At 43.1% G+C, this 17,468-nt stretch overlaps 1 protein-coding gene across 1 annotated transcript in view; it reads right to left on the bottom strand.

The window, feature by feature from the left end:
- The window catches only part of LOC115762088 (PDZ and LIM domain protein Zasp), a 71,854-nt gene that overhangs the window by 27,002 nt on the left and 27,384 nt on the right, over positions 1 to 17,468 (bottom strand). The window contains exon 3 of the mRNA XM_030704183.1: positions 17,214 to 17,371. Coding sequence (XP_030560043.1) covers positions 17,214 to 17,324 — 111 coding nt within the window. The 5' untranslated portion in view covers positions 17,325 to 17,371. The remainder of the gene's footprint in view (positions 1 to 17,213; positions 17,372 to 17,468) is intronic.

The raw sequence follows: 17,468 nt of genomic DNA, 5'->3' as shown, positions 1-17,468 counted from the left end.
GCGGAAATTTGTGCGCAGCTAATGAATGAGAGCTAGAGGCAGGGCAGGGCAGAGCAGGGCAGGGCAGGGAGAGGGGGAGACGGACAATGACTGGCCAGTGACTGGATCTGCCCAGCGGGCAGCCTGCCTCATGTCTATTCCATGCGTGGGCAGCTCCTCCTGCCCAGAGTGAGGCCAGAGACCAACTGCAACGGCAGCTCATTTATCTTTGGGGCATTATCAACAGCTCCGGCATCGGGTTTTTGGTGGCACAGTGTGCAATTCATGGTTAGCTGACAGCTGTGCATGTGTGTGGCAACACCTTTGAATACGTATGAAAACACTCATTCGCGAGAGCTGCTGAAAAATGACAGCTGCTTCGGGCTGATCGGGCTGATCGGGCTGCAAAATGATCGCAAACAATTGTGAGAAGTGTCTGAGGAAATGGAATGAATTACCGAATGCACTGAGAGAAATGATGTGCAACAAAATTTACAATTTCATTGAGTCGAGCTAACGCTTGTCTGGTTAGATATTATCTGAGATATATTCGAATTAATGTAAGTTATTTCTTTATTATTTTATTTTTCTATCAAATAACAGAAATGAATTTCGCTCAGTGCACAGACTCCTGTACAGCTTGAAGCAGCAATTGCCGAGTCGCTTTAATTTAACTGAAGCTCAAATTGCGTTCACGTTGCGATTAGTTTGCCTCGCGTTCACAATTGCAACTAACATTTCAATAATTGTCACATGTCGCAGCGCATTAAATTTCTTGATTAAACCAAGTCGAGTCAAGTCGTGTCGAGGGTCGAGTCAAGGAATCGCGTTCCTGGCACCTGGCATCTAACACAGACCCAGGCACAGGTAATGTGCTGCTGGCAGAAAGGGTTCATTAGGCAGAATGCTTGCCGACACCGGATACCAGCAGGATATGGGTTAATAAGACACAAGACGCGCTAAAGTGACAAACGCCAGTATGCTACGATGCCAGCCCAGGCCCTAGACTAAGCCCCTGTCATGCCATGCCCCGATGCCCCCCAGCATCTTGTGCGTGGAAAGTCATTAGAGTTTCCTCTGCGGGAGGGGTGTTAGTTGCCCGTACTGCGGCGCAGGTGGTAAATATTGCCAAAGCGTCAGGCTGACTGCAAAAACACAGACACACACACACACACACACACTCGCATACCTATACAATTCACTAGGGGCGGGCAGGAGCTGAGGGCGTGGCATGCGTAGTGAGTCAACAACAGGCAACTGCCGCAACGCAAACAAGATTAATTAAGGAATGTAAATTTCGTCAAATTACGCGCCATTGTTTTGTGTGTGCGTGTGTGTGTATGCGTTTGCGTGTGTGTGTGTGTGTGTGTGTGTGTGCTGACTGCTTTGAAAGGATGTTGAGATTTTTACCATTAACAACATCATCAATGGGTGGTGTTTTTGAATGTTTCGCCCTTCGCGGACAAGGTCGAGCTCTGTCTCTGTCGCGCGGTTCGCGGTCTGAACTGAAAGGTTGAAAGGCGTGTGCAGAGTTATTTTGGGAATTAGACGGATTTCTGACGGGCCAGCCCGCGGGCCACCCACCGCCAGCTTTTCAATTTCACTCGTCAACTCGCCTCAGAGGGTTGGCCAAAAATTTTTAATTAGTGTCGTCGTCGCTGACGTTCTCGCTGACAACGCATGCGGTCTGGTCTGCCATGGGCCGGCCCCCAGTGCCCAGTTTACCCTTTGTGTATTGTGTCAAAAGCATGCATAAATTATTATTATTATTTTGGCCTCTTCTAATGAAGCCTGAAACAAGCAAGCACAAGATTAGACAACTTGATGCCCAAACAAGAGTGAGAGTTTTCCAGAATGTGGAGAATGGGCGTAGATATTCAAAATATGAAATATTCTTGAGCTGAATGGACTAGAGAACTACATGCATATTAAATATATGGCGGAAAGACATCATATTCTTCGAGCTATGCCTGAACATATCGATCGATGTGGTATAAGAGCATATGTATATTAAATTTGAAGTCTATAGCTCTTATACTACTCGAGATCGTGGTCTTTATATGTAAAGGGATACTCAATCGACTCGGCTGATCAAGAATGTATGTATATTAAATGAGGTCGGCCTGTTTCTGCCTGCCACACGCATTTACCCTAGGGCATAAAAACATTCTAGAATATCCTGCGCAAAATGGGATGAGATATCCAGCTGCATGGTGTGTGAGAGGTTTTTTAACGACTACACCCTTTACTCGAAAAAAGTACGAATACATTTGGGCTATTAGCTGGGCACATGTGAACAGGTCTATTCGCAGAATTAGGTGATTAGGTGAGAGGATGTGGGAAATACTCGCAAGTAAAGTTGGCAAACTAAAGCAATTAGTGCTGGAACATGTGCGTGTCCGACAGTTGGAAAACTTAACGCCGCCTACCTGGCGCAGCCGAGTTTTTCCAGTCACACACACACACACACACACACACAATCGCACATACACTCGTCCGACATGTGGCTGGTTGTTTACATTTGCGTGCCCAGAGGTCTGGAAAAGACACAGAGAAATCCATCCGCACGCTGCAGTCGTTTTGTACGTGTCGAAATGTGAATCCCGGCAAACAACAAAGTATCTGCAACATGCAACCTGCAACTGCAACGCATTTGTAACTGCAACTTATGTCTGGGCACATGCATTGTTCGTTCGTTTCTTTGTTTGTTTGTTTATTTTGTTTGTCATGGATTTACTGTGTCAGTGGGCCAGCAATTGGGTCGGGCCCGCGGTTCTGTTAGCTAAAATAAACTCCTAGTCAATAAGCAGCAGGAAATGTCGGTTGCCTGCCGCTAGACCCCTTCCAACTGCCCATCCACCCACTCTCCACACGCACAAATGCTTTTCTGTTTGATGTTTTCATTTGCTGTGAAAATTATTTTACTGCTTCATTAGTTGATATACATATGTGCATGTACATTAGATGGCGAGCTGGTCCTGGCAAAAACCACCACCACCAGCAGCATTAAAGAATCCATCAATCAACGGGCAGGGCCAGCGCGTGTAAACGAAATTCTGACAGCCATGAAATCGTGTAAACGCAATCTCAGCTGCACTCTCACAGACTCCGCTGCGAGCCAAAAACCAGGCGGGCTCTGCTGTCCGTCTGTTATCTGAGTGTGACGGACAGACAGACAGACAGACAGAGCGACATGAATGATGGCACTCAAATTACATTAAATGGAATTTCAATTGAGGCAAAGACGAGCAAATCCTCCTACGCCTGATATCAGCCGCTGACAAGACAATGCCCCAGCGGCAACAAGAGCTGTAAATGGCATTTACATGTTCGCTGTCATAAGCCAATAGGCCGCTCCCCTCCCCCTCCTCTCGCCCAACCACCACTTACATTCCACACTCATTTGTCTCTTTAATGAATCAGCAGCAGATACAGATACAGCTACAGATACAGATACAAATGCGGCTATATAGATACAAATGCGGCTGCACTCTGGCCATTGCAGTCATCAGGAGCTGCAATCAGACAAATGCAATTAGGATTTGACGACGCTTCGTGTGCCGCATTCTAAGCAGAATTGGCGAGCGGCGGCGGCATTCTCACTTGGACTCTTCGGCTCGTTGTCGTCATTGGGGACAGACAAACACATTGTCCCATTGTCAATGTGAAGAGGGAACTGCAATTGTTTCGCCCGACGCGCCACTCCTGGGACTCCACATGAAAGACAAAGAGCCCGCTCGCCGATACCAAAAACCGATCAACAACAATGCGGAGGGCATAATAAAATTTGCTTCGCTAAGCAACAAAATGTGGCAGCAACACTTGGAAAACAGAAATGCAAGCTGATGACAGGGCATGTGGCATGACAAAAGAAGCGAGCTTAAAGCGAAGCGCAAAATCTAAATTATCTTTTACGCTGCAATTAAATTTTATTCCGACAACGAATGAAAATGAATCTTTGACAGAACTGAATCGATTTCTTAAAGGAATGGAGCTGCATTTAAATTATACTTTGGTTTCGGCTTTTTTTAGTTCCTTTTGTCGCTTGACGCTTGCAATTTTCAACCAGTTAGAGCTTAGGCAGCGCTTGAAATCCTAGAGTGGATAGTAGGTCTGAAGCTTCTTGAAGTAGTTAAAATACCCAACATCCTGCGACCTACTCATTGTTTTTATTTTTTTTTGTAATTAAAGTTTTACTTGTAAGCTTCTTTGAACTGAAGTCTTGGGAAATGCTTTGGCAAGAATTAATGATCGCGCAACTCAACTTAAACTCTGCTGCTCCTTTAACCTGTTCTTATTTTGCACAAGTTTGACAAATCTTTGCTCAACTGTTTCTCAAATGTATCTCATCTTCAAATCAAGTGTAGCTGCGGAAGTTGTTTGTTCCAGAAATGGTATTTCCTAGTCGCAGAGTCTTTTATACAGAGAGCGGAGCACTTAATGAGTTCGGCTCTCAATTAAATATTTAACTTTAAGAAATGCAATTTCAATTAGCGCTACAACAAATTTACCCATTAGCGTTGAGCGCTAGATTTGTGCCAATTGTAAAATAGCTGCTACAAAATGAAGAAGAAGCACAGCAGAAGCAACAGGAACAACAACAGGCAGGAACAATAACAACAACAATGAGACGAGTAAAAACAATGTTGGCCAAGAATCGGACACCCGCTCGCCGCTCACTCACTCAAAATCATTACGTGATTAAGGTCCCCATTACGGCGGACAGCAAAAATAGAAAACTAGAGCATGGCACACAGACAGCAGAGCGAGGGGTGCTAGTAGGGGTAGAAACTGTGCTGGCCTGGTCTACAGCGAGGCGGAGGAGCGAGGAGGTGCAGCGGCGACCGCAATTGCTCTCTGCACGGCTTTTGGTAAAAATAAAATACGGCAAATAGAAATAAATAAATCAACTCGAGCAAAATACAAAAAAAAATAAAAATAAGTAAAAAGTAAAAAGAAACAGCAGCAAAAGAAAAATACAATTAAAATGAAAAACCGTAAGCACTCTAATTCCGCCAGAGGCAAAGGTGCCGACACCGACCTCGCCCCTCGTTAAGGGTTCAGAGGCAGGGCAACACTTGAATTTGTGTGTGCCGCACGAGCGAGCGCACAAAATGGGTATCGACAACAAATTTGCGGATCTAATTAAAAGCTAAATTGCGAGCATTAAACGTTGACGCTGCTCGCCAGTGTCCACGCGCAGCGCAGTTTTGTAGGCGAGTGCAAAATGGCGCTGGCAAAACACAGAAAAGCATTTAAGTTTCTACACTCGCACACACTCGGCGGCCTTTCAACAAGTTGGCAACCAATGCAATTTACGACACAGCCAAAGGATGCAGCAGGCAGGATGCAGGCGGCAGGCGGCAAGGACAAGCCCATTACTGGGGCAGTAAAAAGAAAAGAAGGTAGCAGAAAAAAAAAAGTATGCCAAGTCCATGTGCTGACCATCAATGAATCTAGGAGCTAGCGTAGTCCTCGTGGAAATGTGAAAATGCGAATGGCTGGCAAATTGTAAATTAATTGATGAAAGCAACGTTTAGAAGAGACGTACACAGCAGAGAGCCGCAGCTCAAGTGCAGAACCAGAGCTCCAGTTTCTGGTGCAGCTTTGGCTCCAGCTGCTGCTGCTGCTCCATTTGCTGGCCACAATATTCGAACTGCATTTGGCATCCTTCAAAGCAAACCTCCAGTCCAGTCCAGTTTCAACTGGCTGACAAATTGCTGGTAGCAAGATTAATGTTGTGCATTATCTCTACTCATTTGTCGATTGTCAATGCAACGACAACTACGACGACCAAGACGACCAAGACGACGACGACGAGGACGAGGACCGGGCACGGTTTACCTTTATGCCAACCGCCTGCTACCTGACGTCCTCTTTCCCATTTGTCCCATGCCCTTACATATTTTCAATCGCAATGCCGCTGCTCTGACCCTTGTTCTGTGATTTTCCATTCTCTATCATTGACATTTTTCAATTTGATGCGCGCACTCAAGGCTGCCCTGTGGACTGTTGTCCCTGCTCCCTGCCCATCCCCCATTCGGGTTTTTTATAAATAACAAATAACATGGCAAGGTAATTTTACGTTTTCCTCTATGTTTTTTTTTTAATTTTTTATATTAATGGTGCTTCGCTTCGACAGGCCTTAATCATTTAAGAGCCTTTATATTGAGTACAACAGGAGCAGAGCATAAAATGAGTTTAAAACCTTTTTATAACCTTGTCGAGCGTATTATAATTTTGTGACGAAATTTGTAACATGTAGAAAGAGATGCATCCGATTAAATTAATTATATATATGTGTTGATTATGAAATGCCGGGTTTCCCGTCAAATGACTTTGCAAAGTTCTTTCTTTTTTTGCGAGCAGTGAGTAGATCGAAACGGGCCAATATATCATAACGTTGCCATAGGAAATATCGGTAGAAAATTAAGTTCTTAAAGAACATTCATTGTTCTTTTCTATATAATAAATGATTAATCTTGGCATTTGAGTTCTACCATGTTTCCTATATACATATAAAATCCTGATAATATCCGTCTTTTATACATTCATTATAGAATCGGATTCACTTACAAATTCCTTTTCTGTTTTTTCTCAGTTAAAATATTCAGTATTCTTTTGCCCAATCATTTTATACTGCTATAAAAACAATTGGTCGGTATTAAATGTGTATCAGTAAGGGTATTTCATGTTCGGCTTGCCGAACCAAGCCATTTCCTCGTCTTAAAACTCAAGTACATTATATTCTAAGCGAATTTTAGCAGCCATATTTGTCGATTTCCTGCCGACTGTTGAATGTTGTCAACGTTGTTGCATGCCACCAATTAGCATTGGGCATTGTCCCAAGCTGGCTGCTGACCAAAACAATATGCTCAGAGGGCCAGAAACAACTGCCGGGCTAAATCTAAATCCTTGCGACGCACAAAAAATACAAAAAGAGCCGAAAACATTTCGAATTTGCTATGGACTTGGCTCGAACATGAAGCTGCCAACTTTTGCAGTGGCCGAACACAGTGCGGGGCATGCGGCATGCGGCATGAGGCAGTTGAGGTCCGTTATGTGTGGATGGAATTTTTAGGTCTAAATCCTGTCGGGTCATAAAAAGTGCTTATTACATTATCACCTCAAGCGTGGCTGAGCTCTGGCCGTGGCAACTGACACGCCCCTGCACACACACATCCACACACACACACATGCGCACACACACACTCGCCCTTCGATAGTCTCGATTGAGTCACTCGCACTGGTTGGCTTGATTTTGCTTCTTTTTATTTTCTCCCTCTTTTTGGACTCTGGGCTTAGGCTTTATTATGGCCCTGGCAGCTGCTGCTGCTGCGTTTTTCAATTTTCGCTTTTTAGGCCTTTTAGGTCCTCCACTCCGTAGCGGAGCGGAGTTCACCTGAGCCTTGAGCCGATTTGGCTGCGTAGTCATCTCTCCGCCAGCTATTGGCGAATGTTTCGGGGCGTAAAAATGCGAAAAATGTGTAAATTTACGTTGATGTTTTCTTTTTGGCAGCGTTTTTCCTGTTTTTCTTCTTTTTTTTCGAAATAATACAAAAAAAAATATAGAAAAAGAAATAAACCCGGCTGATCCGCTTTGGCGTCGAGTTCATTCAATTTGGATTAAGTCGTTCGTGTTGATTAACGAAATTGACTTTTTTTTTTTTGGCTTTGGTAAATGCCAAAATCGATTGACGACGGAGCTGTAAAAATTCGGGAAAAGGCATCCGCGCTGCCAGTAAACAATTTAGAAGGCAATGCCAAAAGACATTTTGCTAAATATTCAATCAATTTGAAATGCATGCGACTGAGGCCAATACAATAAATCACAAAAAAAAAGAATGAAGGAAAAAAAATATCTCAATTTCCGGCGATACAAAATATGCGTCATAACAATAAAAAAAATGCGCCAAACGCCAACAACAAGAACAACACCAGCGGCAACTGCTGTTGCCACGTTTTGCTAAATAACGCAAATAAACAAGACAGGCGACAGGCCATAATATATCATGGCCCAAAGGCGCTTGACGACGACAACGACAACGAGGACGTCGAGGACGTCGAGGACATGGAACAGCAGCAGGACAAGGACAAGCTCCAAGACAGGAGAGCCTCATCATAATGACTGTCAAGGGGAAAACGACTTCGCCTGGCGTCTGTGTCTGTGTCTGCGCTAACTGAGAATCAATGACATATCGTTATAACTAATACGTGCCCGCTGGCCCGGCAAACTGCCATAAAAAATTGTGAAATAAAATATGAATGGGAATAATAATGTTTATTACAGATACATGTCCCACACGCTGGCCCAAACATACACAATAATAACTGTATCATTGACTCGATCCAAATAGCTAATATTTGTATATATCGACATAAAAGTAAACTGATTAATTAGAGCTTTTGAAAGCATATGAAAGCCTTGAAACAAATTATTCTTAAATCTTATACTCAAAAATCTTTGAAAAACCATTTAACAGTAATACAATACCAATGAAAGCATATTAAAGATCATAGCGAGACTTTATTGCTGCTCTCTTTATAATTAACTAATAATTAATATAAATTCATGCCTAAATAATGTTTTGAAAGCACATGAAAGCCTCAAGCACAAATTAATTGCAAAAGCCCAATACAGCTTAAAAGCTACAAGCCTTATATATATTTGGTAATCGTTTAAAAAATGACATTGAATACTTAATCGCTGCTGGTCCAATTGTCCGCTAATTGGCCGGCAGACTAATTTGGCAGCTTAATCCTTTTGGCCTGGGCCTGAGACAAAGTAAAAGTGGAAACCTGAACCGTATGCCGCTGGCCATCAACAAACAGTACAAATAAACAAACAGCAGCTGTAAGTTTCCTGTTCGCATAAAGTTTCCTGTCCGGCCGCAAGGACTCTCTGCACTCACGGCTGAGGCTCAGGGCTCAGGGTCAAGCACACGCTAAGGCACTGAAAGCTGTCCGTGCTGTCCGCACGGGGCACTGGCTTAAAGCCGGATATCCACATAATGCCCCACAGGAGTTGCTATCAGCTCCGGCTCCGGCTCCGGCTGCGGCATTGGCCGCATCGTAAGTTGGGCTCATAATTTATTTCGATTACGCCGTTGCACGCAATTTGCGCTGAAAATATCCTTTAAGCACACGCAGCCACAGGCCACAACACACATACACACACACGCACACACAAGCGTGCGCACAATTTCCGTTTCCGTTTAGTTACCGTTGTTAGCCGTGTTTCCGAGACTGCGAAAATTCACTAAGCAACAATTAAATCAGCGCACAAATGCAATGAGATCAATTGGAAAATAAAAGCAGATATCAAGAGTACTCTTAAAAAACAGGATTCGAGTCCAGGCTGCCAGCCAGATATGAACCGAACCGGTTCCAGCCCAGAATTCCGTTTTATTTTAAAAGATTCAAGCGAAAATCTGTAGCCAAACAAATTCTTAATTGTTATACATTGCTCCAACTCGCCTTTTTTCGATTAATATGTATCTAAAACCAAGATAAAGACCTGGCTTCAAGCGAAGCTAAAGCACAAAGTTCGTATGAACCGTGAACCGAACCAGTGATAACTTTTCTGTTTAGCTTTGCAGCCCTGGTTTGATTGTCTTTAAAATTAACTACAAATTAGCAGCTCATATGTTTGCCTTATGTAACAAAAACGTTGAACAACCTTACACAATTTCAAGTCCCATTTTTGGGGCATGACTCATCGATGCTTACCTCGAACTTTGAATCAATTTTGACGGGCCGAGAGACAAAAGACAATATACGATTAACCGCCAGGTAGAGGGAATTGAAACAGAAACTGAATCATTTATCAGGTAGAAGAAGAACAAGCCCTACTGTCATTAGCTGACTAATGGTGAACTCAGCTGGACGCTGGGAACTGTCTGCCTGTCTGTGCATCTCTCTGGCCAGTTCTGGTTGGGGGACTCTCGGCCAAGTTAAGCGCTTTAACGTTTACAAAACGTTTGCAGTTAGCTGGTTTTTCGGTGTGTGCGCATTTTACGCTTAGAACTTATAAATATTTATGGCACACACACACACACACACACATAATAATGCAGCGAGTTAAGGTTGAGTTGAGCTTGGCCAATAATTTTGCCAATCCTGCCGCGCAGAACCCAATCTCCCCCTCTGATGCTGCTGTTGCTGCTGCTATCAGCGCTCGTAACTCAAGCGTGCAGCTGTGCGAGTGTGCGTGTGTGCATGTGTGTGTATTTTGGGCGCACTGAAGCAAGCATTTTCCACCGAGGGATTTATGTGCACTGACATGCAACTTAAAAGCAAGGACAACAAACGGCTGCAGATAGCGAAGAATGCGCACAAGACGAAGCTGAGGCAGGAGCTCAAGGAGCAGAACAGCCAAAAGGAGCCCCAGCAGCAGAAGCAACTGGATATTTCCTTATGTGTAAGTGCAGCAGAAGCAGCCAGTCCAAGCTAACAATTGAGAAAAATATGCGAAGCACAAGGATTAGGTGAGGACACACACATATACACCCAAAAATTTATGTGACTTTTGCATGTGGGCCACAGCAGAGGAGTCCGGGGCGTGCGGAAAGAGAAATGCCACAGATATTAGTACGATATCCGGCACAGGCCACAAAATATTCAATAACGTATTAAACAGAGAGATAGAGAGAGAGAGAGAGGGAGTTGATATGGACAACTCAAGTGAAGCGTGGCAGCTGGGATAAATCTAAATAAGACGTGCTCGAGAATCCTGAACTGAAGTCTGGCAGCCCGCAGCAATTGTGCAATGAAGGGCAATTGGATAGCGATACGAATACGAGTATGAGTATAAGTATGAGTACAAGTGTGAGTGTGAGTGTGACTTCGACTTCGACTTGCCCATATACTTGCTTTTCTGTGCTCGCGATGAGGCTCCAGTTAGAGATGAGTCAGAGAAAGCATTCAGCTAGAGATGGGATCGTGCCGTGAATCCCATGGGAGTTCCCAATAGCAAAGGAATTTAAAGAAAGATCGGAAATACTAAAACAATTTCTAAGGCAAAAGCGCGCCTGATATTTTGTACTTATTGCAAGAGTCTTTAAATGAAAATATATCAAGCTATTCATCAACAGTTTGAACTTTTTGGTGTCACGACTCATGATCGGATGGGAATCGGAATCAGATGGGACGAGAACGAGTTATCCTTCCCGTGCTCATCTCTAATGAAACGTCAGAGTCGTATTACAAGCTCGTGTCACGATACGAGCTGTGCTCATCTCCATAGAACGCCATACTTATTGCTGGCAGAAAACAAAACGGATGCGTAGTCCGCTCGTCCGTTGGCCCGCTCTGCCTGGCTCGCTGGCTGTGGGCGGAAACGGAAACCAGGCAACGTTTATGGCTCGCAGTGGAGCTGATGGAATTGTTGAATCAATTTCCCACACGTTTTAAATGCAATTGCAGTGGCAGCAGCGGCAGCAAGCTTAAACCGGTAAAAATTGATAATCAATCAAACGCCACGCAGAGACACTTAATCAATGTCTGCAGCTGGGATCAATATACGCTGGCACTTCCTGGTCTCGGTGTTGGGTTATCCTTCTTTTCTCCCGGCCTTAACTTTATCAATTACGCCTTTGCGAGTGGCCGCTGACAGCTGGGCTGATGAATCACGGGAAGTGGAAGCCATTGCATCCATTGGCCGTCCAGCAATGTACGAATCATCATCACCATCAGCATCACCTGCTCTTGAATCAATTAACGCTTCAATGCCAATTGAATCCGAAACGAGCCTGCAACCGAACTTGAACCAGAGACGGGCCAATTATCAATTGCCCAGAAACACTTTCAGTCCACCTTGCACTTGGGGGCCAACATAAGCACAATTTTGTGGTCAGCTTCAAGCACTTAATTTTGTGTCTACGGATTTGAGGACAGAGTCTCGTGCCAAGTGCCACGTGCAACTTGCCATTTGGCATTTGTCATGACTGCTGTCTAAAAACCAAAAAAACCACAGCACAAATTTGCAACAACTAAGCAAATTTTATAGCCAAAAGCAAAGTCGTGTTGTGTGTGTGTGTGTATGTGCGTGGTTTGTGAGAACTGATTTACAATTGATTGAACAATGGGTGTCAGGTTCTATGCTGATTGCACAATTTGTTGTTGTGCAATTAATAAAATGTCCAACTAAATTGAGAGCAACCGCAAGTCTTGACATTGCGCATTGCGTCGTGTGGCGCATTGCGGTGACACGTGGTCGCTTGTGGCCGCTGACTTTCACACACACAAACACACACAAAGCCGAAGAAATGCACAAGTTCAATCAAAAACAACTCTATTTTATTCAGTATTGTTGCCAGAGCAACCGCCGCGCTTTGAACGCAGATTCAATTACACAAAGCCAGAATTTTGATTTAGGTGGATTGCATAATTATTATACCCTGTTTTTTTTGTTAATTATTTCAAGCAGTTATAGCGGGGAGAATTATTCATAAATCACAGTCACATAGACGTGGTGTGAACAGAAAAACAAACTCAACCAAAGTTTAAGAACAAAGGCATACGACTTTTAAATACCCTGCAGAAAATTGCTCACTACAAAATTTAACTTTGGATTACAGCTCTTAACAGTACCGGTTAACATTTTTATGTAATGTTTAACAGTCATCATGGCGAAAAAACCCTATGGAGGTGCTGCAAGCGCAGTCAACATTCGCCTTATTATTTTTGTCTCACTTTAAATAGTTTTTGTTACCATTTTTATGTTATCAGACCAAATGTTAGGGCATGCATCAAACTTTGTTTAGTTGTTGAGCTTCCGTTTATTTGTTTGCTTGACGCAGGGCATACAAAGCGTGGTTGGAAATTATGAATTTTCATAGTTGGAGACAAAGACAAACACCGAAGCAGACGAAAATGCAGCCAGACAGGAGTCAAATAATTAATGGCTCTGGCCGGGGCGCCGGGGCAAGGGGCAAACACGACGACTTGTGCGAAAAACAAACAAAAACACGCAAAACAGATTTGCATGCAGCAAACGCAGAGTTGAATGAATATAAATTCGGAATGGGAGACACGATGGCACATGTGGCAGGCGGGCGCAGTGTAGGGTAAAGGAGGAATAGGAACTGCTCGTCGGTTGCCTTGGATGCCGACGGTAGCTTGTTAGTAGCCAGGCCAGGCCAGGCCAGGCCAGAGCAAGAGCAGGGCATGTCTAGACTTTAAGTTGGCTAATAGCCGAGGCTGCATCCTTTCAGTTGAAGCTCGTTGAAATTTGGTTTTACCAATTTTATTTCATTTGATTTTTTTTTTTTTTTGGCGGGCAGTCGTTGGCCAGGAAATTTGTACTAAACCGAATTTACGCTCTTTGTATTACTTATTTGGCTCCATTATTTGTACAGATGAAGTCAACCAAAGCGCGTTGAGCTGCTCTCGACTGTGGACTCTGGACCCTTGGCCCGGCTTGGCCCGGCTTGGTCTGGTCTGGTTTGGTTTGGTTTGGCTTTCGCTTTTATTTTGGCCCGTTGGCTTTGGCCTTTTGTGTGACGTTCTCTTTTTTTCTTCTGACCAACCGACCCTGCACTTGATAATGAAATATAAACGTGGCAATATGTGAGAGAGTCTGCCTGTGGCCTGTGTGTGTGTGTGTTGTGAAAAGCCGGCAGCATAAAGCTTAACCAGAAAACAAAGAAAACTAAAGAAAACGAAAAACGCATACGACAAAAAAAAAGCAACCTGGCAGGTCCTTCAGTAGCCGCAACAACAAGGACTTCATTTGGCGTTCGACGTGCCACACACTCAAACACACACGCACACACACACACCTAGAGCGCGAAAGCATAAATTAATCCGATTTAAGCAGCTGAGTAGCTTATTTTTATGCTCCTCCATCAGCGGTCAGTTTCAGTTGATTTTACTTAATGAGCAGCCCGCCACTTTGTTGGCCCTTTTAAATAAGTCCCCCCCCCCACGCATACACATATACACACCAGTTGACGGTGCTCAGATTTTGTTGTCTAGCTGACATTATTATGTTGGGTCCCGAGTGGTAATGCTCACTTTCTGCTCAGTTGCCACTCGATGCGGCATCATCAGCCGCATCCACATCCACATCCACACCAGATTCATCAGCGTGCGCATCCTGGCAACGCGAGCTCATTACGTGCCACGTCAGGCACACCTCGACGTGGCAGCAAAGTTTTAACGCACTTGCAACAGCTGCTGTTGCAGCAGCTGCCTCAAGTGTGGCCCATTCTAAGTTCAATTGAGCTTAAAGTGTTCAAAAGGCGCCAAGCCGTACAGCTGACGGCTGCAGTCAAGATCCCCGACTCGGCAGAGACTTAGAGAGGTCCAGAGACAGCCAACAGGCAGCTCAGCCCGGGCTCAGACACCTTTTTGTTGCAGACAAACAAATAAAGCAAAGTGCTTTTCAATAAAAATTCGAGGAAGGGGGTTGAGATTGGGGACTGCACTCAAATCTCTGCAGCAAATGCAGTTTGTTTTCCTAGTTAAATTATTACTACTCGTTTCTCTTTTTTTTTTTTTTTTGTTCAATATCAGCGCACAAACATTTCGCATTGTTGTGGAATTTATGTTGCGTGATTTTGGCATAAATAACAACAAATTTGCAAGCGAACACCCTAGGCTAAAGGCAACGCAGAGGTTGTATGCGACTAGACGAAAGAATATATTTAATATTAATACCTGATTTGAGTTACTATGTAAATTTTCTTCTTTTTTCAATTTTCATTTTTAACAATAATTAAACTATCCATCTAACATTATCTATAGCTTCAGCTACTGTGGCATTAGGTTAAAGCAAGACTGCAGCCTGCACTTGCCTGGGATTTGAACCGGCAACCTTCGACAGCTCATTTAGCGGATTAGCTAAGTATTTTGTGGCCAATTAAAGAAAAAGCTCTCTATGTTTTCTAGGGTATAAAGTCTTTGTCATGCCTGCTCCGACATATACTTTTCTGCAATCAATTCTAGCATATCTCTTAGTCCATCACATAAATACAATTCACGTTTAAGTTTTGGATATTTTTTTTTCGCATTGCACTCTGCCCGCTAAATTGGCCAAATAAAAGCTACTAACTGCTAATGGCTTTTACTCTGTGGTATTTTTTGACTTGCTGTTGTTGTTGTTGTAATGTGTGTTGGCTAGCCGGAAAACATTGTTTGTTGGCCAGTTTGATGGCGCTCCTAATTGACGTCAACATGGATTGTCATTATTTTTATGCACTAATTGACGCAGGGGCAACATTTTATGCATTGCAACCAATTAATTGATTTAAAGACCAATTATTATATATGCAAACAGACCGCAGCAGCAGACACAGTCCAACAAATCGCTGGGTATTCAAAATATATATTTATATATTTAAAAAAAACAAACTGGCAAAAACATCGCACTTGGGCATTTTTGAAATTGGAATCGCGTTTTAAATAGACCGAGAGACGGTCGCATAGCATTGACATAAATCAGCCCAACGAAACGGCTGTTTAAATAGAAATTGTGCTTTTCTATAGTATTGCCACGCCCACCTGCGACAGCCTTTTGGCAAACCCACGCCCACGCCCACTCTTCGGCCCATTAGCAGCTGAACTAATTTGTAATGCCAAAGTAAACAGAAATTTGTTGTTTTTGGTGCTTTTGGTGCCGTTTGAAAATGTCAACGAAATAAATTCCGTGTGGCATAATAAAATATTTACACACATTGGCAAATGCTGTTACGCTCAAACAATTACCAAAGCTTGTTGTTGTTATTGTTGCGGCTGGGAGATAAACAATAATATTGAACTAGAATACATTCTTAAATTCAAACATTTTTCTAGTCGCAACGTAACATAATTAAAGCCATCCAATTTATGAAGAACAATTTGTACAATATGCCATCAATATATAAAATGTTGACATTGAGCTGACAGGCGCTTGACATACGCCTATCTATAAATATGTGCATGAGTCGAACTCTTATCTGCGCTGCGCTGATTCACAACCAGCCCTGAATACACTCGAAACCATATTCACAGCGTAACCGGCAACAGTTTGTCACAGTTCGAGGGGTCAGTGCGAGGCAATGATTCATGTGTCCACTCGACAGACATGCCTGAGTGGCGAATGCGAGTGCCGAATGCGAGTCATTCGATTGACAACATGGCATCAAATGCACTCACTTCAAAGTCAAAAGAGCGTGAGATTGGCTCTAATCAAATTCCAAAAACTGAAATACTTTATTAGTTTCGAGTAGCTGAAATGCAGCTTTGCCCGAGCTTTGAACCAACTAAATTGAATTGGCTGCCAACAAGTGTTGCCACTTAAAGCTTTCCCTCTCTCTCTATCTCTCCCTGCTTCTATATTTAAAAGCCATCAAACTGGCACTGCTTTAAGTTAAATAACTTTCAGCCACAAATGTTTGGCAAATTAATTGAATTAAAGCTGTACAAGGTATTCAAATTTAATGCTCCATCTGTGGCCTGACCCAGTTGTAAAGGCCATAAACATAATCTCTCTGGCGCATAACTCGTATTCATATCTCTATTCTACAGTTTTGCAAATAAAAAATCATATCTCGCATACTTTTTTGCAAGGCAAACATTAACAGCCCCCCATAAAGCCATAAAGCTCATAAGTGTATACATATGTCAATATGTAGCATATATAAATATAGATAAAGTTATTAATCCTACACAAGTGTGTACACACTTATACACACACACACACACATGCACACGCGTTGAAAGCTTTAAACTACTAAAAAAAAACGTATTCCAAATGATTTGGTTGAATTTGAGTGCGTGTCGCCAGAAATGTAAAATTATTAGAAATAATTTATAAATGTTAAACAATTTGTACACAATACATATACACGCGCGCTATCTGTGCATATGTGTGTGTGTGTGTGTGTGTGTGCACATAAAATATCCAAAATGGCAGCAAAGGAAATTTTGTTGGATAATGGTGAGTAAAAGTTTTCGCGTACCGTGCGCAAAAACCGCGCGCGAAAAAAAAATAAGAAATCGCTACAAATTTATTTATAACAAAAAACAAATAGCAACAAAAAAGAAATCCGCATTTAAATGCATAAATAAATTAACTGCCAAGCTAATATGTATATATTTTTTCCACCCAATATCTCTTTTGCTTTTTTCGCTGGCCAATTTCGAACCACGAAAATATTCCGATTGGCAACACAATTGAAATTGAAAGCAAATCTGAGCGTTGATAATTGAATCTGCCCACTTGTCGAGCCCAGTGTGGGCGTGGCACTTACCTTTTGCACTAACAGCGGCTGGGCAAAGTCCACACCGCCCTGCAGGCGAAATCCCCAGGGCTGGGCATCGAAACGTGACAATTTGATTTGCAGCAATTGTGGTTGGGCCATTTTCCTATTGCACTAAGCCGGAATTTGTTGAGGGGATGCGGGGGGAGCTGTAAATGGAGCAAGACAAAAGTCAGTTATAAGTAGATGCAATGCAACAGCGGAAACAAATGGCGTATACTTGATATCACGTAGCCGACTAATTAA

The sequence above is a fragment of the Drosophila novamexicana genome, unplaced genomic scaffold (assembly GCF_003285875.2).
Source record: "Drosophila novamexicana strain 15010-1031.04,08,12 unplaced genomic scaffold, DnovRS2.1 tig00000564-arrow-pilon, whole genome shotgun sequence".
Lineage (NCBI taxonomy): Eukaryota > Metazoa > Arthropoda > Insecta > Diptera > Drosophilidae > Drosophila > Drosophila novamexicana.
This window is presented reverse-complemented; position numbering and strand designations above follow the sequence as displayed.